This window comes from Plectropomus leopardus, chromosome 18 (genome assembly GCF_008729295.1).
Source record: "Plectropomus leopardus isolate mb chromosome 18, YSFRI_Pleo_2.0, whole genome shotgun sequence".
Lineage (NCBI taxonomy): Eukaryota > Metazoa > Chordata > Actinopteri > Perciformes > Serranidae > Plectropomus > Plectropomus leopardus.
This window is the reverse complement of record NC_056480.1, coordinates 15311248-15335803: the sequence shown is the minus strand read 5'-3', so window position 1 is coordinate 15335803 and position 24556 is coordinate 15311248. Positions and strand designations below refer to the sequence as shown.

The 24556-nt window shown below is 38.5% G+C and overlaps 1 protein-coding gene across 3 annotated transcripts; it reads left to right on the top strand.

The window, feature by feature from the left end:
- Positions 1-1388: 1388 nt before the first annotated feature.
- Positions 1389-24556, top strand: creb5a (cAMP responsive element binding protein 5a). Of its 3 annotated transcripts, XM_042506767.1 has the most exons (11): positions 1389-1412; positions 5671-5737; positions 7251-7344; positions 9815-9924; positions 10348-10601; positions 14658-14784; positions 15074-15145; positions 21564-21875; positions 21979-22245; positions 22325-22433; positions 23778-24556. In XM_042506767.1, the coding sequence occupies exons 2-11, from the start codon at positions 5684-5686 to the stop codon at positions 23906-23908; spliced, it is 1530 nt and encodes a 509-aa protein (XP_042362701.1). In that variant the 5' UTR covers positions 1389-1412; positions 5671-5683; the 3' UTR covers positions 23909-24556. The 3 variants fall into 3 exon arrangements, with proteins under 3 accessions (XP_042362701.1, XP_042362700.1, XP_042362702.1); XM_042506766.1 differs by lacking the exon at positions 1389-1412 and having other exon boundaries at positions 5654-5737; positions 10351-10601; XM_042506768.1 differs by lacking the exon at positions 1389-1412 and having other exon boundaries at positions 23784-24556.

Sequence of the window (24556 nt, the reverse complement as noted above, 5' to 3'; positions counted from 1 at the left end):
GTTATTTTGTATGACCAATGGGATTTAAGGGCATCATATAAATGATTTTGATCAAATTACATCACAGTGGGCATTTATTTATTTTTGGAAACAATAATTGAATTCAGAGTTACTTAAATGAAAAAGTGATGCATTGACCGGAATATTTCAAATCTCATCTTTCTCTCATCTCTATGAAAACTGCCAAACTGTAAACCATAGTATAAAATTATTCTTATTTTAGTACAAAACATAATGAATAACAACTTTTTTTAAAACTGTGAATCTGTTCTGTTTGAAATACTGTATGTGTCCCCTACACAAATTTGTGTCAGAATGGGGCATGAGTCTTTGCCTTGTTCATGACTTATGACATCATTTTAAACGCACAATGGCTATCAGTGTGTAGTAACTGTGGATGCACCGATGGTATCAACAACAAACTCAAAATATCCCAATGTCTTACACTTTATCAATAACACTCCACTGCTGAAACTTTTCAAATACCTCACATATCTTTTCTCATTTCAGTGTTTTTGTCACTGCAGTAAAAGCTCATTTATTATCCAATGATGCCACCCCCAGCCCCCAGGCACCTGATTATAAATTTACCTGATTATAAATTTATTATTATTATTATTATTATTATTATTATTATTCTCAGGTCACTGAGATTGGCAGTGTGACAGATGACAAGTGGGGGTAAAGCAATTTTTAGGGTAATCAGAGAGTAAAACAGAGGGTCACTGGGACAATTAATTACAATTAATACATGAATGCATATTACTATTATTATTCTAAATTATTTATTTGTTTGTTTATTTTTTTAAATGATGCTGGCTCTAGTTTTAGCAATGTTACTATTATACTTATTGTGTTTTCATCATGGTCTCAGTTTTATTTATTGGCATCTGTTCGAGACAAAGCACAGTCTAATTTTCTCTTCAAGCCTGTTTATGTTTTTTTTTTTTTATATTTTATTCGACATTAAAAAGAAGCCCACAACCGGCAGGAAAGTTTTGAAAAAACTCGGGGGGCTGTCGCTCATGGCATAAACTGGATACAGACGCTGGGACGTCCCGTTTCAGACAGACACTGAAACTGAGGGGGGGCCGGGTCTCTTCCGCCCACCCGGTCTGCCCCGTGTCCCGTCACGTTGTCATTGGTGTGTCTGACAAGGGCCGTCCGTCGGTCCGGGTCCGCCACCATGCTGCTGCTGCTGCCGTCCCCCTACCGGCCGGTGCCGTAACCCGCCCCCCCCCCCCCCCCCTTAGTCCCTCTCTCCGTACGGGACCGCAATGATTTAGAAGTTCAGGAATCCCACGTGACGTCACCGGGAGGGTGATGTAATGCTTCTGTAAATAGAACGTATTGTAATCTCGCTCCAGTCCAACGTGGTTCCTCTCTGGAGCGCCGCTTGTCCCTCTCTACTTGTAGGTAAGCCTCCGCAATTTACTTTCATTCACAAAACTTTTAAACTCAACAGCAAGCATTCACTTGACGCTGACACAGTCTGCTGATTTATTTATTTATTTATTTTTACGTTCGTTTCTTATTTTTTTGACGCTGCTGTAAAGTTAACGGGGAAGTTTTTTTGGCTTGCTGAGTGTCCCGGTTAACGCTCATCATCAGGCGGACGAGGTTGAGCGCGAGCGTCTATTTGGGGGGTGTGACAGCACTCTCCATACAGCTGTGTCGGGCTTGTTTATGGGTTGAACAGGTTGCTATTCGGAGCGGTAGGAAAGGGAAACACACCGGCATGTTTTTGGGGGCACATACAGGACCGTCTGCAAGCCGGACGCTTTGCTTGGTCAGAACCGCTGTCTAATTTGAGCTGAATGAGCTCCAAACCGGCGCGAGCTCTTCGGTGTTGTTGACAGTCATCTATCAAACATGGCAATTTTGAGAAGTAAGTAAAGTTGGCTCGCTTTTGAAGCTGGATATTGATGATTCACAAGCACATGGTGGTTTTAAAATTTCCAACTGTATTATGTCATTCATAATAAATGCAGAGCAGAAACAGAGAGGGAGGCGGGAAAAAAGTCTTATGACTTAGTTGCCCCCAAAGACAAATATATATATATATATATATATATATATATATATATATAATAAACAACAGGGACATTAATCCGTTTTGAATTGGCAACATGTTGTCTGGTCTGTTGTTGGATTTATGTATTAAGGATGACGTCATATGGCATTGATGTAACCGCTCTGACAGAAGGTTTTTCTGAAAATGTGCTGAGTCTGCTCATCTTGTACAAACAGGGGTGAACAAAGTATTCAGATCCTTTATTCAAGTAAAAGTACTAATACCACACTGTAAAAATACTCTGTTACAAGTAAAAGCCCGAGGCTACATTAATAATATTTCTCAAATAAAAATAAGTAGCCTAATTAGAATCAAGAACATGTACTAAGAATTAAAAGTAAAAGTCCTCAATCCAGGAAAAATCAAAAAAAAAAAATAACTAGATGAATAAATAAATAAGAAAAACGTACGAATTATTAAAACATTAATTAGAAAACCACCAAAATATTTATCAGAAAATAAAATAGCATTGTTAATTCAATTTTCTCTCAGTTGTCTGATTGATTCTTGGACTAATTGTTTCAGCTGTACTTGTGTTAATTGTTGGATAGTTTCATTTATAACACATCATATCTTGTAAACTTCTGTTATGCTTTTTGTGCAAAAATCTTAATTTGTAAAGTAACTAGTAACTAAAGCTGTCGGATAAGTGAAGTGAAGTAAAAAGTACAATATATTTCTCTGAAATGTAGTGGAGTAGAGGTATAAAATGACATGAAAAGAACAGGCTAAGTACAAGTACATCAAATTCATACTTAAATACAGTACTTGAGTAAATGTACTTTGTTACATTCCACCAATGTGCACAAGTGCTTCTGAAAAGAGGGCAGAAAGGAAAAATCTGTTTGAGATAATCATGATGATCTTCTTATAATTATCTATCTATTAATCTATTTATTTAAATATCACATTATATAATGTGGCAACTAGAAAGACACTGTAAATTACAGTTACATGTCTTTTTCAACTGATTTCCAAAATTACCTATTTATCTATTGTTATGGTGTTATGGACACTTGCTTGCTCATTCTGTTTGTAACACACAAACAAACCCACCACACACACACACACACACACACACACACACACACACACACACACACACACACACACACACACACACACAGCTATGAAGTCACATCTACTTGTAGGGGTTGGAAAATGGGGGCTGAGGCAGGTTCAAACCTGTCAGCGTAGTCCTACAGTGCAGCCCTCCCATCCTCATTCCTTCTCTCTTCCATTCATTTTGTCCTCCTCCTCCTCTCTCTCTCTCTCTTTCTCTCTTTCTCTGCCACTTGCCCTTTCCATTTCTCCCTCCATCACCCTAATGTCACTCTCCAACCCCCCTACCCCACACACTTTCCATTTCTTATGGAAGCATGTACTTTTGCCCTCTCTCCTCGCTCTTCTCTTTCACTCTCACTCTTTCCCATAACATCAGGACTCACTTTACTGTCTTTTCATGGCTCTCTGCTCACGCACACCCAAAGTTTGCTTGAGGGGAAAGCATGTGTGTACCTGTTAATAAGTGTCCCACGTACGTCTTAACAATTCTGGATTACTACTTCTTCCTCCTCCTTGCAGTTGTCAGTAAACATGTGCTGTAGGAGGACGAAAAGTCAAGCACCCTGTTGACCTCTCTACAAGTGTGTGAGTCCTGTTAGGTGACACAGCTCAGAGGAACGCCTGAGGCCAGGGAGTTGAAGGCTTCTTCCTTTGCTCTCAGTGGAAAATGAGGGGTCAGCAGCCCCTCAAATAAGTCATAATTACCCCCCATCAATTGCTTAATATCTCCACTGAAGAGCTGAAGCCTGGGTTAGAGCTGCACATGGGTTTATCATTGTACTCTGTTTGTGTTGATATTTTTTACCTATGACAACTTCATTTTTACACTGGGAAATAAACAAGTTGATCTTACTTAAAGAAATCTAGAGGCTGGTTGCCTTGAAGAAGGAACTAAATATAACTATTCTTATATTATGTTTACTTTCTATCTGTTAGGTTTACTTAAAAAAATGTTGTAGTAACTTCATTTTATTAAGTAAACTGAAAAATGACAAGTGAAATTGTTCTTTTTGAGTCACAGCATCTTAAGTTGTGTTAAGGAAACTGATTGCATTTGATAACTAAAGTAAGCACAACAAGGAATGACTAGTTCACAGGATTATTTTCATTTTAAAAAAATGCCATTGTGAAAATCTTGAGACAAGACCGAAGTTTTTATAAAACAAACAAAATTATTTAATAAAAACAATTCTACTTTGGGGTGTCCAGTAGCTCAGTTGGTAGAGCGACCCCCCTCATGTACAAAGACTATGTTCTGGCCCGCAGTGGCTGTGGTTTCAATTCCAGTCTCGGCCCGTTGCTGCATGTCATCCCCTCTCTCTCTCCCCCTTTCACACTTGAACTGTCCTATCACCAATAAAGGCAAAAGCCAAAAAAGAAAAACTTGAAAAAATCCCCAAACAAAAAACAATTCCACTTTAACCCCATTGTTACAAACTTATCAAATAACTATGGAAAAATGTCCAGGAAAACCTTTTTTTTTTTAATAATAATTTTGGGGTTTTTTTTGGCTTATTTTCAGGTAATTTTCTTGCAGTGTTGATTTGAATTTGAGCAATGTGTTGTTAAATAGCTCACAGCCTTCTGACCATGTTTTTTAAAATAAATCAAATTAATTTGCTCAAGGTTTTTAAATGGTCAAAGTCCTACAAAAAATCTTGAAAAAAAAAACCCTAGAATTATTCAGACTAAATCTTTCTGAGAGAAATACTCAAAAATGTTCAGTTAAGTACTACTAGCATGGTGCTATCATCTACTCAGAACAAGTTTATTCACTTGTCATTTTTAAGTTGCAACAATGTCATAAAATTAAGTAAATATAACTAAAATTCAAGTAAACTTAACAATTATGTATGAAATTTAAATAAATTAAAACTAATAGTTATATTTACTTAGCTTTAACAAGGCAATTGATTTTCTTAGATTTAAAAAATAAATAAAACCAACTTGTGAGAATACAGTGCATGTTTTGCATGGCAAGCGTGTTTCCTCTCATCACACTTGTATTATTAACTGACACCCTGATGAAAGCTTAATTGCACCACACTTGGCTACATAATAACCATGAAAAGAAAAGATCATAATTCCCGTAAGGCTCTGATTCCCTTCTGGTGCTTACATGTTATTAGTAATGTGTAATGAATAGTTAGGGAAAACACAAACAGACTGTATTTATTATAGTGCTTGTCCTAATAAAAATGACTACCTGCCATGTACAGCAGCACTGTAGCTCTCCTGTTGGCACCAAAGGGATCATTTTCCTTGAGATAATGCTGTGTCTCTGGTGAAACATCCATCATCAGTGGCATCGACCTCATTACACACCGCTTCCACAGTGAAGACTTGATAAAAGGAGAATAATCATACAAGCTCAGTTCGGGATACTTGAGGGCATTGCCTCTGTGTAATTAAAAATACAGGACTACAAGCTGCCCGCTGAATTAAATACTCTGGAACTGTGTGCGCAGAGAGATACTGCAGTTCCTACATTTTGATGAGGATATGTTGTTCTTGCTTCTTCTGTTCTTTAGGCTTGTGTATGACATGAATGACAGACAGGACAGGCCTTATGTGTGCGGCGCCCCGGGCTGCTCTCAGGTCAGTTGGACACAGTTTGTTTGTGTTACACCTGCACTGTACCAGCTATATTTAACATTCTTCAGCAGGATATTACATGATTATCAGTATCAAACTAGGTTTTCACTCCTGACCGGGAATAAAAAAATCATCAATTGTAGGTGAAATAAAATGCTTTAATATGAAAGAAAGGTCTTTGTCACATGATTATTAAACATATTTCCATATTGATGATTATATGATCTTCAAGATTTAAGATGTTTTTGTGCAATATTTCTTTATTTCCTTTTTTACATGAAATGAAATAAATTCAAAAAAATCAAATCAAAACAAATATTTGTCACATGAAAAGCAGGTGGCATACATTCATTCATTCTGTTTTATTTCTGTCATACCAAACCTTTGGCTTATCCCACATGGGATTGTTATAGATCACTGTTATTTTAAACACATCTTCCAGCCATGCATATATGAAGGACGTGGAAAGGGAAAAGAAAGAAAACACAAACAATCTTCAAATGAACCACTGACATGAGGAGCTATTAAATGTCTACAGATTATCTCTACGTAGAGCTAAATAACTGGCTCATTTATATGTTTCACATGTGAACAGCCATATCAGTCTTTGTGCATGTATAAAAATTAGTTTCGAGTTAAACTGGGCGGATGGAGGTAATCAGGCAGAGGGCCATATCAGCCTCAGGCTGCAGCTAGACCTGTATCTGCTTTTCAGGTACAAGAGGAAAATCCGTTTGCACAAAGAATAGAAGTTTCAAATGGTAAAATATGTTGGATTCATTTTAATGTGTATTGTCAGACATATTTGAAATTTTGGTTAAAAACAAGAGCAAAGCAAAGAACACACACAAAAGAAAAAAACAATTTGGTGACCCCTCTGCAGTAACTCTGAGGACCCCTTGTTGAAGACTCAAAATTTAGACAATACACTGGATGGATCTGATTTTCTTTTTCTAGATTAACAAACCATCCAGTTTCAAAAGTAAAAGGTTCATGCCAGATTTTAGCCAAGCACATGGAGATATTTGTTTTTTTTATATGTAGTACACAACATGATTCCCCACACCATGCTATGACTTTTTATTGTTGCAGTATATAGTATATATATATGTGCTATATATATAATATGTATAGTTTTAGCTCATATGTTAACAGCTCAAGAGCTCTTTAAGCCAATATTGAGCTTTTCATTATTAAAAAATAGCCTCACTAAACCCAGAATTGCATGATGATGTGCATATATCAAGACTGGAAAAGGGATGGTTTGCAATAAATAACTTTAATAATTGTAAAAACATATATATGTGTAATATATACATTATAAGTATACAGTATTCTTAATTTGTTTATTATATGAAGTGATAAATATTTTCAAATAGTGACTATAACCACCATGACTGATAAGTCAGCTATAAGAAATGTAATTTGATTTATGTGGACGTCATCCCATGCTTCATCATGTCATACAGCTGCACGCATCTCTTCATATCTTTCTCACTCTGTCGGTGTCCTGCAGCGCTTCCAGTTAGAGGAGCATCTGATCATCCACAGCCACAAGCATGAGATGTCCCTCAAGTTCTCCTCCATCAAGACGGATACGGCTTTCACAGGTGAGAGGGTGCAAAAGAAACCACGTAAAGAAAAAAAAACATACAATTCTCTGACTTCTATCCCACATCCACCAAGAGCTAATACATAGTCTGTGAATTGCCTTTTCTCCCTATAACCATGAATAATCTTCACTTTTTCACTGCTTAGACATGCTATATATTCTCAGTTGAGTTGTTGTCTGGCTGTGTGTGCGCGTGTGTGTGTGTGTGTGTGTGGTGACCTCCTTTCAGGATCAGTGCTCGATGAAAAAATGATGACGCTACGTTATACAGTATGAAATCAGATAAGCTCGATACAGGCTTCCTTCCCTCAGATAGTCTGTGCTGTGAAACAGAGCTGCTCATGTTGCAACGTGTACAGTGTACTCAATCAGATTAGACCAAACATACTGATAACACCATCAAAACCAACTTTGATTTAAAACACAGGCAGACGATGCACAAAGGTCAGCACAAAGGTTTCAAAGATTTTACTCTTTTTTTTTTTTCTTTTTGGATACTGGGCAAAGTAGTGGGAGTGCAAGTAGGCACAGGAGAGAATCATGGGGCAGAACTTATGAAACCAAATGCTTGTGGATACCTCAGTTTGACACTGTGACAGAGTTTGACAGTGACTCTATATTAGTTTGCTGATTAATTCTAATCTATTTACCAATATCAAATGGATAGATTTTCATTGTCATGCATTATATGCTGATTACTTTAACAAATAATAGATTAGCTGTCATAAAAATGCCAGAAAATTTTGAAAATGTCTATGAAAGTGTATCCTAAACCCCAAGGTAACATCCTCCCATGTTTTGTTTTGTCCACAACCCAAAGATATTCAGTTTACTGTCACAGAGGAGTAAAGAAATCAGAAAATAGTCACATGTAAAAAGTTGATGTTTAATACTGCTGACAACCAATCAATTAATTGTTGCAGCTGCAGTAAATATACCACAGTGGATCCAATCATTTTCTTGATTAATTGCATAATTGTTTTGTCTATAAATTTACACAAAATAGCAACAAAAAAAAGCTAAATCACAAATTCCCGAAGTCCAATGTGACTTCTTCAAATAGCTTTTTTCCCCCAACCAACAGTCCAAAACCCAAATATATTAAATTTACGAAAATGCAGGGGAAAGCAGCAAATCCTCACATTTAAAAGTGGAACCAGAAAATGTTTTTTGCATTTTTGCTTGAAAAACATCGAAACTTGACTGATGACCAAAATAACTTAAACTGGGTAAATTCCTCATTTCCTTCCCCTTTTTTCAAGTCAGATTTTTTTTTTACATAAGGGAATAAAAAAATGAGTCATCCTGCTTACCTGAGGGGAGATTCAGTATCATGGGATTTAGTTGGGAAACTTTGTATTCCTTGATAGTCTAAATGTTGCTTTAGATACATTTGTAATTAAAAAAGTAAGAATTAGGGAAAAGTGGCTTCCAAAAACCAGTCAAACTATCGCACTGCATGCAATCATGGGCAAACCATGAGACAGTTGGCCCTGATACACAAAAGCCTCCACCCCCTATATGGGATCAGCACACAGAGTATGTGGTGGTTTTGCCCTCTTTGTTTTGTGCCCTACTTTAGTCTTTTATGCATCTTTTTGTGGTTTAATTTGTCCCTTTGAAGTAATGTTTGTGTCTTTTTTGGTCGTTTTGTGTCTCCTTGTGGTTGTTTTGCCTGTTTTTGTAGTTATTTTGTGTCTCTATGCAGTTCATGCACATCTGTTTGTAGTGTTTTTGTGTCTCTTTCTGGTAATATAATATAATAATTTGAGTAACATTTTGTAGATGAAGGCCTGGGGTGCCCCTGACACTTTGGGCTCCTCGGCCTGTACCCACGTGGTCTGTTCAGCAATCCATCCATACATGCAACAACATAGTAATAAAACAAATGATCTATATTTAGTTATTTAAGATATTTTTAATATACTAATCCAGGTGTAGGTCACAGCTTTAATGCTGTAAATGTAAACCTCCTACAAGTATAACGAAGGGGGCAAGATAGATGAATGACAAGAAGTTTCATTATCAAAGTATTGTTTTCTATTGCACCGCCATGATCCAGTCTCATGATCAGGGTGCTGTGACGTGACACTGTCTGTAACCATAGAAACAGCTGTTCATCTGGACGTAAACATTAGCATGGCATCTAACCTCTGCAGACTCTCCCTCTGCGCCTCTCTCTCCCTCTCTGTCCTGGAGCCTGTCACGCCTCCTGCAGGAAATCTCATGTCAAAACAAAGAGCCTGACTGACCTTTGACCCCTGCATGTTTAGACGGCTCAGAGAGACAGACTGGTGTTATCACAGAGAGAGACAGAAAGCAGTGGCCCAGACAAAACTTGTTTCTCCTCCTTGCATTGCAGCTTAGACGACAGTCGATTTAACTAAGCTAAAACAGGAGAGACTGTTGTGGCAGATACTTGAATGAGTGCTAATTTTTTTGTGTGTGTTTGTTTGTAATGATTCCAGACCAGACTCCAACGCCAACCCGATTTTTGCAGAACTGTGAAGAGGTTGGTCTGTTCAAGGAGATAGAGGAGGAGTTTCTTCAAGCACAAGAAGAGGAAAAGTGCAAACAGGTACATTTTACAGAACATTTCAAGCTAAAATTAAGCAGAATTTCTAATATTTTGGCTTCTCTGGCTGATGGTTGCAAGAATAGAGACACAGTTGTCCCATATTTCTGCTCAGTGTTTGTTTTGAGGTCTTCAGGTTAGTGTTTTGAGTGACACTTGAGTGTGAGGGAGATAAAAGCAGTCAGACCCAATTAGACAGCTGCAGATATCTGACCTGCTGCGAGGAAAGACACACCATGCGATCACATTCTCCCCTGCAAATTAAACAGCTAGACATCAAACCCACAAGCACATACAAGCACACACACACTTACATATGCATGCGCTCATCAAAATCACCTCAGATCACAAAACAACACGCTGACTGAAAGCAGACACTGCGAATTCAAAACGTTCCCAGCTGATTGTCGCTCCCACGTCTCCCAGCAGACGCTGTCTCACAATGGGCCGTCCTGTATGAACCAGCAGCAGCTCAAACCCCAGCTTCAGCTCCAGCACCCACCCCAGCCTCAGCACCCACATCCCCAGCCACCGCTGCACCATCCCCATCCCCTGCAGCACCCTCAGCCTCATGGCCCCATGATGGGCCCCAGCTGCAGCCTGGCTGCCCAGCAAGCTTTGTCCTCCTCGCAGTCCGGATCAGTCATCACCCAGGCTCCTTCCACCCTCACACACTCAGGGTGAGTACGGCTGCACACATGCATACCTAAAGGCACCTATACAGTGCAGATTTTACTTCTTCTGTATTCATCCATGCTCTTCAACGTCTCTTCATAGCACACACACATATTTCCTTTTAATGTTGCCTTTTCTCGCTCTTTCTTCCTCTGCTTCATCGTCTCGCCCATCCTGTTTTGGACGTATTATAACTCATTCTGTCTGGCACAGACTGGCATTTCCCCCTGCATAATTTATCACTGCACTAATGAGCTGAGAGAGAGAAGGGAAAAAAATCAAACATCAATTTACTCAGAGAACAAAGTCTTAGCAAAAAGAGATGGAGAACCGCTGTACAACGCCCACTCAAACCCACTGACACTACCCACCCTGCCACCCAAACACCGCCTGTGTTATGTCTGTTAAGACTCAGAGGCAGAGGCTCTCAGCGCCTGTGCAGCGTCCATGGCTCCCTGGTTATCAACCAGTTCAACAGACAGATTAGAGGAGTTCCTGTCTTTCATCTGGCCAGCTCCCAGCAGCTGCTTTCCCTCTTCCTGACGTTTTAACTTTGGATTTGTGTCATCCGAATATCTCATTATTACATATACTGTGAGTTTAATGAAAACTGTCACACCCATTTTACTCGCAGAATGTTTGATGTGAAAAAATATCTTGTTATATTTTAGCCATGTCAAATTAAAATTCATTCAATTATTCCCTGATTAAAGCTCCACATTTATGGCAATGCAAATAGCATAATTGTGACTGACAGTACAAGCAGATCTTTAACTTTAAAAATATATATATTTTTTGATTGTATGCTTAATGTATACATTGCACAGTTTTAATTTATCATGCAAATTGGTAAATATCTAAAATTTTAAGTAACACCGTCAATAACAACATATCTGTGACTGGATTATGATTAATATTTTGTCTTAATAGCATGTATAAGTTACATTTCTTTTCTTTTCTTTTCTTTTAAAATAAAACAAAATAGAATTAGACCAAAACACAAACAGAGTAAAATAGTTTTTGACTTTCTTTTTTCAAACACTTACCATATGCTTAAAATGCTGAGATAGGACCAAGTCATTATTTTGCTCGTCACAAGTACTTCTCAAGTCCTAAACTTCTAGTTTTGAGTCCTAAACAAGTCATAATGTATTCTTCATCAAATGTAATGCAATTTTAACAACAGAATAATTATATATCACATCTACAAAAGTCTTGAAGGCTTTTTAAAATTTGTATCTATTTGTTTAAACAACTTTGTTGAGAGTTCTTGCATCTCTGTCATCTCTGTAATTTTCAACCTGCATGTTTTGCATACTGCAATTCTTTTTTGCTGACTACCACATAATTTTTGTGCGCAAACAAAATTATTTTTGGTACATTTTTTTTCAAACTGGCTCTCAATGTAACATTAGGAAGAGGTATCAAGTATTTCGAAATGAAAAGACCAATGTCCAAGTGAATCTACAAGTCGTTGGTGTTTAAGTCCAATTTGAGTTGCAAATCTTTCTCGGGTTTGTCAAATTGAGTCTAAAGTGATAAAATTTGTGAGTCTGACTTGAGTCCAAGCCATGTGACTCAAGTTGTCATTTCAGCTTTTTTCATTGCTGAATATTCTCTCAGCACTTCTATTCTCACTGTCTTTTCACCATCTTTCTGTAATTGTAATTCAACTGCCACTTTGACTTTTTTCAGTATTTTCACTATTTCAAATGTTTTTAGCAGACGAGATCGTTTGTTTTTTTTTTGTCTACTCTTTATCATCCAATATATAAAATACATTTTGTTTAAATACATTTATGACAAATTGGCAAGTATTGTTGAGGCATTTAATGCCTTTATTTGTGAGTAAACCGTAGACTGGAAATAAAGGGAGAGAGAAGTAGAGAATGACATGTAACAAAGGTTTTGAGTCAGCCTCGAACCAGGGGGACATTGAAAATACATGACCGGTGCCTCACATTTGTAGTTCTGTTGTTCATACTTTGGTGCCTGAGGAGGAATTTTAAAGATTTCTTTTATCTCGACACTCAGTTAAAAATAAAAACCTTCCGATTTCTTCTTGCAATACATATTGTAGATAAACAAAGCATATGTCACATCTCTGGAGTTGATTAGATGAACTAAGGTACCAAAAGTAAGTGAGTGACATAATAAGCTCCACACATCTGTCCAGGACCAGACAGGACAGGACAGGACAGTGGGAGAAAGCTGACGGTTGATTATAGTACATAAATCAGTGCCAGCTGAATCCAGACAGCATGTTAGTCAGTGAGACCAGCTAAGTGTTACTAAATGAACCATGGATCGTGTGTCTGACTGTTTCCCCTCGTGTTTACGACCGGTTTCCATAGCGACCTGGTCTCTGACTGTCTGGCTCTTGGCCCGGTCGAACTGTTGTGGTTACGTTAGGAAATGCTGTTTTGGTTTGTCTGAACTTTGTTGTATGTTAAAACGGGCCGCATACCCCAGATTCAGTGATGACATCATTGCCGATGACCTCAGCGCGGCCATGGAGGCCCACGCTGTCCGATTGGCAGAGAGCCAGAGCGGTTAGGTCAGCACATGGCACCCCGGGTCTCTACATCTCCCGCTGTGATTCTCGAGCTTCTTTCCTCCCTCTCAAGCTGTCACTTTTTCCCATATCTCTGTTTTCTTTCGCTTTTTTTTCACCTCATAATAGTTTCCATCATCGTTGCTTCACCTCAGACCACTGTTTACGCCTTTTTTTCTCACACGTACAATAATATTTTGACTTTCTTTTTCAAAAGCGGATGCTTTTGTCCAGATTTTAAGTGTTGTTTCTCTCTTACTTTTGGTGTTTTGCAGCTTTGTTGATAGTTTAGGTTTTATGCGCCCATATTTACTCCTTTGAGATCTCCTCCTCCACCCAGTGTTGCCAGATTTGACTGAGACCAAATAGCCCAATAAGAACCTTCAACATGCCTTTATGATACTTACACATTTTGGTAAGCAAGATTATCTTCACAAATGAAAAGCAGTGTTATGATTTTTGAAGCATAAATGCAATCAGCAGAAGTAAAAAGCTAACATTAGGCTGTAAACGAAGTACACTATGGTCGCATGACTTCAACATCACCACAGTGAGGCTCAGTGTGATGATGTCCTGTATCTCATTTGGCCACTTGTTAGCAACCACCTTTTTAAAGACGTAAAATTCAGGCATTTAATGATAAACCCATTGACTTCTGGACAAGGAAACTCATTTCCAGGTTTTGGGACTCATTCATGCACAACTCTAATCCACAGAACTAGTTTTCATTCGGCTAAAAGGAGTCCCAGTGTAAACTGTTCAGAGTGGGGTCTGTGGATTTTCTTTTTTTCCCCCACAATCTGATTATTGATTTTTTTCAAATAAGACAGTAAAAAACAAGACAATAATTATTGGCCAATCCAGTAAAGATAAAACAAAAATGTCAGTAGCAAGTGAAATAAAGAGCAATACAAAACCAAGACAGGACTAAGACAAGACAAATACTACAAATCAAACCAGTACCCAGACCAAGATAAAAAGAAAAACTAAGTAATAAAAAGTAAATACATGTGTACAATAATAAACATAACATAACATATTTAAACATAATATAATGGTTGTCGGTCAGACAACTGCCTTTAATGTCGCTAAAATACATGGTCAATTTCTCTGGAATATCTTGAAAGTCCAGCTTCCACGTGTTTGAAAAAGGGGTCCCACATCATTAAGGACTTAGGTCTGTGGATTGTAACTGGGATATTGTTTCTCGAGGAAAAAAATGTTTTGAGCACCCCAAATGAAATTCCAATCACCTATTGTTGATTGGGGTGAAGATAGAAATCTAGTAGATTTTAACGTAATCCCTCCTCTATCACTACTTCGATTCATGTCATCCATTTATCCACCCTCAGTTTCCACATTGACCGTTTTTGACCATGTCCATCCTTCTCAGCCTCACCCCCGTCGACCATGAAAGCTATAAACGTTTGAACTTGCACCTCTTTAGCTGTGTATCGCACTCCGGCATGACTCGTCTCTCTCTCTCTCTCTCTGTGGCTGACCACAGGCCGGTTCCCGGGCCACTGTCATCCCTCCTCCACATGCGGAACAGACACAGACAACCACTGCCAGCCTCCTTACCTGGCACCCTGCCAGACCCCGCCATGCAAGGGGCATCTGCTCAGCACATGCCCGTAAGTTTGGGAGACTCACGCACACATACATTTGTATTCAGACACGCATGCATTATGATTTATAGATGCAGGTATAGTGGCCAAAGTGGTCAAGATCCCGAAGTTAGAAATATTTATGGCTGACATAAAAATTCACTTCACTCTTGTGTATGAATTAATCAAAAGTGTCAAACTCCTAATGGATGTGACCTTGGGGAGAACTTTTTATATTTGAGGTTATGTTTGTGTTGAAGCTTTTTCTTCTCATGGTTGAAAGGTTTTTTGCGTGTCAATTTTTTTCCCACTTCAGATAGAGAAGCAGATGTCGTGTATAATGGGTATACCAGGTCCTGTACACAACCCCTCCTGTTCCTCACCTCAGGTACGGACTAGTCAGATATTTTCGTACTGCTTCTTCCTGTTTATAACTTCCTCCTCCAACATTATGCTCTATCAAAAACCGTCTTTATGAGCATACTTTATATTACAATTCATGACAACGCTACGTACAACTGGACCATTAGTTGGTTTTTGAAAACTAATGCCATCATTTTTGGACTGAAGCTCATAGGCTTAGTTATTTATTTGTTGCACCATTGAAGGAATAGTTAGAAATTTTGAGAAACACACTTTGTCACTTTGTGACAGAGATATAGATGTTGATTATGTTACGTCTTAGCTTAAAGATGGGAAACGGGGGAGACAGCAAGCTGGTTTTGTCCAAAGGTAACAAAGGTCGCCTAGTTGCACCTCTTAAGCTCATTAATTTACATGTTATATTTCATTTAATTTTTCCCCAGTCCACACCTACACCAGTAGTTTTTGTTAACTGAGTTTTCCTTCACTGTTCTTACAAAAACATCCTGTCTACACAAGCAGTGTTTTAAAAAAAATCTCCATCCTAAAGAAGACACAAAAACACTGTTGAAGTGCTGTCAACAGCTGGTGATAACCATAACCCTTAAGCCACAAATAAAGAGGGCTAGCTGTTTTCACCTGTTTTCAGTCTTAATACCAAGCTAGTCTAACCGTCTGTTGGTTACTTCTTAACCCTTTAAAGTTATTCCTCAAACTACAAGTGTTGCTGGAGCTCTTTGACCTCTTCTAGACTCTCTTCATTCTCCATGCACCTTGGATGTTGGTGAAGTTGTGCCAGAAACCTCCACTCTACTTCTTAATCCTTTAAAACCTCAGCAAATTGGCTTAAGTTCTTTCAAAAGCATGGGAAGAGGGCGATAAGCAACTTGACAAGCAATGGCCCACAAAATAGCAAGAAATTAGTAAAAAGTTACAAGAACATTTCCTGAAAATAAGCCAAAAAAAACCCCAAAAACTAACCAAACAAACAAACAAAACACAACAACAGGAAAATGACCTCAAGACAGTGCTAAAAATATATATTATTTCCCTTTTCCGTAACATAATTTTAAATATATAATTAAGGGCATTATAAATATAGTTTTATGGACATTTTTCCTTGTTTTTTGAAACTATCTAATAAGAAATGCCATCTAATTAAACAACAAAAAGTAAAAAAGTGTATTTCCCAAGAAGTCTGACTATTCCTCCAAGTTTTAATGGTTTCAGATCTCTACCCTGAAATTAAAGCCACAAAACACTCTGCCTTTGGCCTATTACTTTCTAATCAGGAAAGACAGGAAACGGACTGTAATTCTGCACTTTACACGCAATTGCACGCACACATGTTAACACACACACACACACACACTCTTTCGCATCACAGGAAGTCACAATCTACATGCTCTCCCTGACCCTCTAGGTTGTTTTATTTTCCTTGTGTCAACATGCTCTCAATCTCTCCCCTCGTGAATTTCACATTTCCTCTTTCTAGGTGCATGTAGTATGAATTGTTAAATATCTGTGTGCTATCAAAAGCAACTTCAAAGGGAAAACTGTGAAATCGCCCTGCAACTACACAAACACACACACACACACACACACACACACACACACACACACACACAGAGGTTATGACTTCATGTGTAGAGGTTGTATATAGAGTAGGAAAAGAAAAGTGGTTTCAGATTTCAGAGTTGCTCAGGTCTCAGGTTCAAAACTGAACTCTTTGAATACACACACACACACACACAGTCACACATTTCTCCAGACCAATGTGTTTTTTTCTATTGTTATTGCTATTGTATTATTTTGCCTTTCCAAGGTGCGAAACAGGACTCTGCTTCTGTAAAACCACAGGAGGTGTATTAACATGCCTCCGTCGTACAGTAACTCCACACTCAGCTGAAGTGGAAAAGTAAACGTTTAACAAGTGGATCAGTGTTTCATGTACAGTTCTGTGTCTTCATTCACTGATCCCTCCAGACAGAAATATCAACGTGGTGTGTCATCCAGGCCAAGGAAACCCATGATGTAATCACAGGCCCCAGTGTCAGGGTGTTTCTATGTAGTAAACAGAGCTGAAATACTCTTGTCCCATCCTGTTCAGTGTGTGCGGCTGTGCGTGCATGTGTGTGTTTGACTGGCAGCCTGGCTGGCTGGTAAAGCTGGCACAGACAGCGCGGTGACCTCATCCTTGGCAGCCGCTAAATGTGCTCCCTTTTTTTCGACGTTGAATGGTTGAAGGGAAAAAAAAATCTGCTTCTTCTCTTAAAGAAATATTGTGTAACAGGGAACAGATAGCAATATTGCCGGGGAGGGTTGGTGGGGGTGATGTCATGCTCTAAACATGACCTCTCTCTCTTTCGCCGGCTCCTCTGCTGAGTGTAGGAGAAAGGTGAGATGAGGTTTAATTTAGCTCTTACAGTCTGTTTAGTCAGATGATACGCGGGAATGATAAAGTGTGAAGGTATCAAGCTGCAGACTGCAGCATTTATTGGAACACATTATCTCTCTTATCTTTGGTGGTTTTCACGGTTGTGGATAATTAGGAGAAAAGGCGATGAAGCGCTAAGTGGGATGTTGTGGCTGATCATTTTAATTTTTAGACATTTTACTATGTTAAGTTAGGAAACTGTGGGAACACTAAAGCTTGTTTGATCTGAAGTGGCCTGCAGGTTAAAAAGCTTATCTGCTGTTACCAATTTAGCTGCTGTTGGGGGTCAAACCCACCCCTCCCATTATGAGAGGATGGAAAATGTTTATGGATATCCACACACTCTTCATATATTGTGTTTAGTTTTACTGGCATCAACTCAATTGTGGCTTAATAAGCATGTGGAAAACACAGCAACAGCAACAGGCAGTACTGTATGTGAAATATGTGTTTATTTTGTGTACTACTTTTGTGTACTCATTTGTGTTTCATTTATGAAAACAGGGTTTGTTTGTGGGGTTTTTTTAGCTTATTTACAGAAGAAACTGAAACTTAGGCTATACAATTAATTTGCAGATTTTTTATAAAAATGCTAAAAAGCTGAATTAGATGTGTTCCTGTTTAGTTTGGAAAAATGACTGATTGTCTCCAGCTGACATGAGTTTACTTTTTACTGATAATAGCCGTACATTTTGTGAATAATTCAATATATTGTAAAAGTAGGGCTGTTACAAATACTTTGAAGCGTCAGAGGCTCACCTGTAACGTTGACATTTGAATTCTGAATCAAGAATCGAATCCTGCTCAGCTTTTTCTTTTTAGGTTTCTTTTAGTCTCTTTATTCGGTTTAAACACGTATCTCTACACAGTTAGGGATAGAGATTAGGCTATTCTGATGTAGTATGTGTCTTACAATTTGTTGAATTAGATCCTAGTGGTTGTTGTGTTGTATTGTTTTAAGCTTGTGTGATCCAGACATTGCCGACAACTCCAGAGCATTGTACAGTCCAAAAGTAATTTAAAAAAAATAGATGTAATAATTTCCAAAATTCACAACATTTTTTTTTACAAAAAAACATTCACCTTGAGTCTATATTTGTTGGCATTTAATCTTTTAAAAACAACATTTTCACTGCAGTCGAAAGACTGTTCACTTTGCCTCACACAAATGGAGGCACGCACCTGTGTTAGTGGGGCATTCTAGCAGCACCCTAAAAGCACCATGAATTACATTTATTCATTAAAGAAAGTTGATTTAGTTAAGAAAAGAAAGACCAACTCATTTAATCTTTATTATTTATTAATGTATTTAAAAGGGACCATGTACAGTTTAAAACTTAAATGTTACCATTTGATGCCCCATAGCTCATTATAGCTTGGAGCTAATTCACATCTGCAATCCCTCATCTGCAGAAAGAAAACCCACAAAAGACAAACAATACACACAAGAGCACATGTTATAAAGTTATACAAAGACACGAGATAGACAATTCAACATAAAGCTACACACAAATGCTTATCACAAGTGAATGCTTGTAATCGAATTAAATACTTTATTAAAAGTGAGGATTTTGTTCAAGGATTTTTTTAGATGACAATATCATAAAATGTGACGACAGATATTCGAAGCGTCATTCAAAAAAACCTAAGTAGAATTTGGTACAGCCCTATGTAAGAGATACAGAAACAAATTTGCAAAGCAAATTGTTGGCCTCTAAGGTTACAACAAACTCAGAGCCAATTGGGTCACCCTTCGTGTAAGGAGGGGGTCTCTGTCCAGTTGCCAGGGTTTCAGGTGTAATGTTCAGGAGCTGAGAGAAGTGGAGTTATGACCTTTAAGGGGGTGAGATTTCTAATGAAAGAATATCTCAGTCCTGACCATAAAAGTGTGGTTGAATCAAATCTTCTCTCAATAAGATCAATAAGTCCATTGTATGCATTTGTTGGCCTTTTTAATGTTCCAGTTACATAATAGTCATGTCAGAGGCACTTTCATGAAGAATACAAATGGACATAATAAGACAATTATATTGGTGCATGCATTAGAAAATGATTCAACAAGGCAGTATAGCTGTAGTTCTTTAACAACAGACATACATTAGTCTAATAGACAGAGGATGGAGGCTGATTGGCTGATTTTCCTATTGCCATGGTGACAAAGCATGACCTCATCTTTAACACCTTACGTCTCGTTTGGTCCACCCTCTGTGTTTCCTGCCACGCCTTCATTTGTTAGCCAATCTCTGTGTTTCCCTCCCGTTTACTGTGTCCACCCACCTCAGCTGTGTGTGTGGTTGTCTTGATTAGTGACGTATATATACGTTCCTTTCAGTTCGTCTGTTACTGTTGCTGTTATCCTGCTCTTCTAGTGATCCTGCTTTCAGTTTAATTTTTGAATGATATTGTATTGTGTTTTTTGGTAACCTATTTGTTTTTTGATGTCTTAGCATCAGCATTAAAAGCTTGCTTTTTTTGCACACCTGTATGCTTTTTTGTTCTGCATTTGCGTACTCATCCTACCTCCCCTGAGACACATTTCCTTTGTATTCTGTCATTTAAAAAAAAACCTGGTCGTGTGATTAAAAAAAAAGCAATCCCTATTTTAAAATGACATGGTTATGCAGGCTGTCCTGTGTTGAACAAATGACAATTCTCTCTGACCAGTCAGATTTCTGCAGTGTTTTAACAACACCTTATAGTATCTGTTGTTTGCTGAGCTGTTACCAAAATATGTACCACGTATCCAAAAACTTCTGCTTATGGAAAACCAAAAAAGAACAAGACAAATTAAGATGAGCCGTACCTTGCAGTGGAAATGTTACATTATTAAACTCTACTGCAAATCCATCTTGCTGTAAATTCATTAATTTATCAGTAATGTCTTCCAGTTTACTTTAAATTTCACTTGCCCGAAATAATATTCAGGAGATTACTTGCAATAACCTAATCCTTTTCAGTGTCACAGGGGCCATCATTGGCCCCACATGTCCCAGCATGCACTTGGGGATTTTAAAAACGGATGCATTAACTCATCTTTTTATGTCCAGCTTCCCTGCCTTTGAGATATTTGAGAGAAAAAAAATGGGTCATCTGTTACATTCCTGGAGGCCATGATAAACTCAACAAGAATGTGCAGTTTAAATAAGAGGATGTGAAAATATACAAGTTATAATGAGAGTGTCAATTACTGAGGCTCCACTGTGTTTATCCTTCTTAAAGAAATGACACGTACAAACTTTTTGTCTCAGTGGATTTAGAACTGGCTCACAGCTCTCAGCCTTTCCAATAGTAGAAAATAGATACAAAGTATTTTATAAAATTTGTCTGTTGATTTAGAAAGTTGTCTTCATGGCTGCACTTTTGGTTAAATGAATTCAGAGCTGACAACATAGTGTACATTAGGTGGACATTCAGAATAACAGCTGTCACTATTCATGTATGCTTAAATGCTTTTAACCTTGCATCACATGAATGAATGAATGAATGAATGAATGAAAACATTGCTTTGCACAAATGAGTATAAAGACTAAAAAACAACCACATATAACACAAATCCATACAAAAATCATAAAACAACAGAAAAAGCGTTATCCCCAGGAATTTGATAAGCCCATCAAGTTAATTTAGGTCCATTTAAGTTAATATTAGGTTACGTTATGTTTGCGTTACATTACATTTGCATTACATTACATTATGTTTTGTTACATTACGCTAAATTAAGCTAAATTAAGCTAAATCAAGTAAATTAAGTCAAGTTATGTTAATATTAGATTAAGTTATGTTACATTTAATAAAGTTAAGTTAACATTAAGTTAAATTAAGTTAAGTAAGGTTAGGTTAAGTTAAGATAAATTAAGCTAAGTTAAGTTAAGTTAAGTTAAGTTAAGTTAAGTTAAGTTAAGTTAAGTTAAGTTAAGTTAAGTTAAGTTAAGTTAAGTTAAGTTAAGTTAAAAAAGTGCAGTTCCAAACCTGTGTACTTATATATGTTTAAACTTTCTCCTCTCAGAGATCCAAACAGACGCTGGGCCATCATTTCCAACAGCACCATCCAGCAATGGTCGGCATCAACAACCCTGTGACATCCATGGGTCACATGATGGAGATGATGTCACAGCGTCCTCAGGCACCTCCACTACAACACCACCCTCATCCTCATCACTCGCAGCTTCCAGCTCCACCCCTCACCTTCCAACAGCGATGTCATGCTCCCCCTCCACAGCATCTGGGAGGCACCCACAGCCACCACACTCAGGCTCACCCTCCCCCCCATCTGCACCAGGGCTCGCCTCCTGCACCTCCTCTGTCTGTCCCAGCACAGGTACGGTATATTTACTGAACAACTCAGCAATGATACATCTAACAAAATATACCTGCATTCAGGCACAGTGAGTTTACTTTTGCAATGTTTTTTTTGTTTACAGTTATCACCAGTTGCGCAGCAGATGCAGCCCTCCCATCCACCCCACTCCCAGCATGCAGTGCAGGCAGGTGGAAGCTGCAGCGGTGGAGGCGGAGGAGGTGGCAACCGTCGCAGGAGGACGGCAGAGCAGGACCCTGACGAGCGCAGGCAGAAGTTCCTGGAGCGTAACCGGGCTGCAGCCACCCGCTGCCGACAGAAGAGGAAAGTGTGGGTGTCGTCGCTGGAGAAGAAAGCTGAGGAGCTGACGCACACAAACCTGCAGCTCCAGGTGGGACACGCTCTGTACTCACACAAGCACACACCATCTACACCTTAAGGATGCTTAATGTTTCACTGTTTGTTTCCAGAACGAAGTGACATCATTGAGGTCGGAGGTGGGTCAACTGAAGCAGATTCTGCTCACCCACAAGGACTGTCCTGTCACCGCCCGGCAAAGAGAGGCACAGGGGTATCCCAGTGAGTAAAACCCACTACCCTGCACCCTCTCCCTAGAAATCTCAGCAGCTTTTCCAGACGCCTGACACCAGTCATCTCCATCCTACACAGAGGGTATAATTCAGATACCTTGTATGTGCACATAAGGGAATATGCCATGGTTACATTTCGCCACCTGTCAGCCCACACAGGGACCTTCACCCTTTGAAACCTGAGCAAACTTGCTTGATTTCTTTCAAAAACATGAGACGGCAGCCATGAGAAACAAAAGAGGAAATGGCCCAAAAATTAACAAGAAATTATTAAAAAAGTAGAAGAAAATTTCAGCTCGTGGCCCTTTGCTTCATGTCGTCCCCTCTCTCTTCCCCCTTTTACATTCACATCCTGTCCTATCAAACAAAATAATCTTAAAAACAAAACAAACAATCAAAAGAAAAACAGGGAAATGACCAGCAAGAAAAAGTACTCTAAATTAGAAAAATTATGTAACACGATCTTAAATATGTTATTACGATAGGTTTTACCTATTTTTTTCTATTTCTCCCTAGCTTTTTAAAAATATTTTCTAAATCTACTTATTTCTTGCAATTTGTGAATCATTTTCTTACCAAGTTGCTCATTGCCTTTTCCCCCATGCTTTTTATTGAAATGTTATCAATTTGCTTAGGGTTCAACACTTTAAATACTTGTGAAAGGCATCTGAGAGCAGCACAAGAAAAGTGTTGTCACTCTAGATTTCAAAGTTGTAATCTGTATCTTAAAGCAAGCAACTAAACAGCACTTAAGAGTAAAAACTCTGCTTTTAACCCCACAGTCTCCAAATATGAGTACATGCACTTTTATTCCTGTGGAGAGCCAATCAGGGGAAAGCACTGCACTCTTAACTCTCCATTTAATGGAATGCATTTTCATTTCCATAGTCATACTCATTTAATGAACCAGATCTTGATGGTATTTGAAATACTCCGGAGTGCAATGCAGTATTCTGGCATTTTGCCTTGCATAAAGGAACAAAATGCAGACCATCTCGCACTCCAGGCAGACAATAGTTGAACGTATATGTGACCTAAAATGAAAGAAAAAACACTGCACCTTGTGGCTTAAATGAAAGCAGCCATTATGTTTTTAAGTGTTGAGCTTCAGAGAAAAAAGATGGATGAAATACTGGCATGTTTGTATATTTCTATTGTTGTCTTTCTACCTGTATGTACAGTATTCATTTGTTAAAATAAAAGAGCTATTTTCCTTTAATCTGAGCTGTAGTTGGTTTCCATTCATTTTCATGCTCACAAACCCCGCTCGCTTACTCAGTGGACAATCCACACAGGATCAGTGACTTTGATTGACAGCTGTCTCTGTGTCCAGCTGCAGGGGTGAGCCCAGGAGGAAGTCCCACCCCTGTAGGTCCTCATCTGCAGGCCGTCCAACACAACAGCATCTCCACCTCCTCGACAGCTGGAGGCGACACGGGGCACGACCTCCGGCCTGGATGCTAGTGCTCGCCACATAGAGGAGGGGGGTGGAACTGGACGGCTGAATCCCACCAGACTGAATAATCTTTCTGTCATAACTACACTAAAGTCTCACTCAGCTGTGGATCTATGTCTCTTTACATTGTAGTTGAGATACTGAACTGGATAGGTGAATTTCTAAATCCATGTGAACACTAATAATCATCTTTTCTGGTTAGAGAGGAAACCAGAACCACATACTGGTACATTTCCATAACAGGTGCAAAAAAAAGACCTTTACTGAAAGCCTTGTTAAAAACTGTGATGGTTACATGGCAACTGGATCCTGTGTTTATTTAGAAAAACGTCTGTTTCATTTCACAGCAATCTCACCAATGCCTCACTGATTACGCACACACACACACACACACACACACACAATCGAAACACTTCCCCTGTTCTTTTATCTTGCACTAATTTAAAAAAACAGCCTATATATTAGTTTTATATTTCTAACTGAGCATCTGCGCACCTTATGCCTTCTCTTTGATGCAGCATGTCAAAGCTATGTATTTTTCTACAAATAATTAATACTAAGACAAAAACATGTTTATTTTCAGATTTCAAATCAAAACCACATCTGTCTTGGAAAGCCATTTAAAACATGATTGTACAGTATTCTTCCAGGCACTT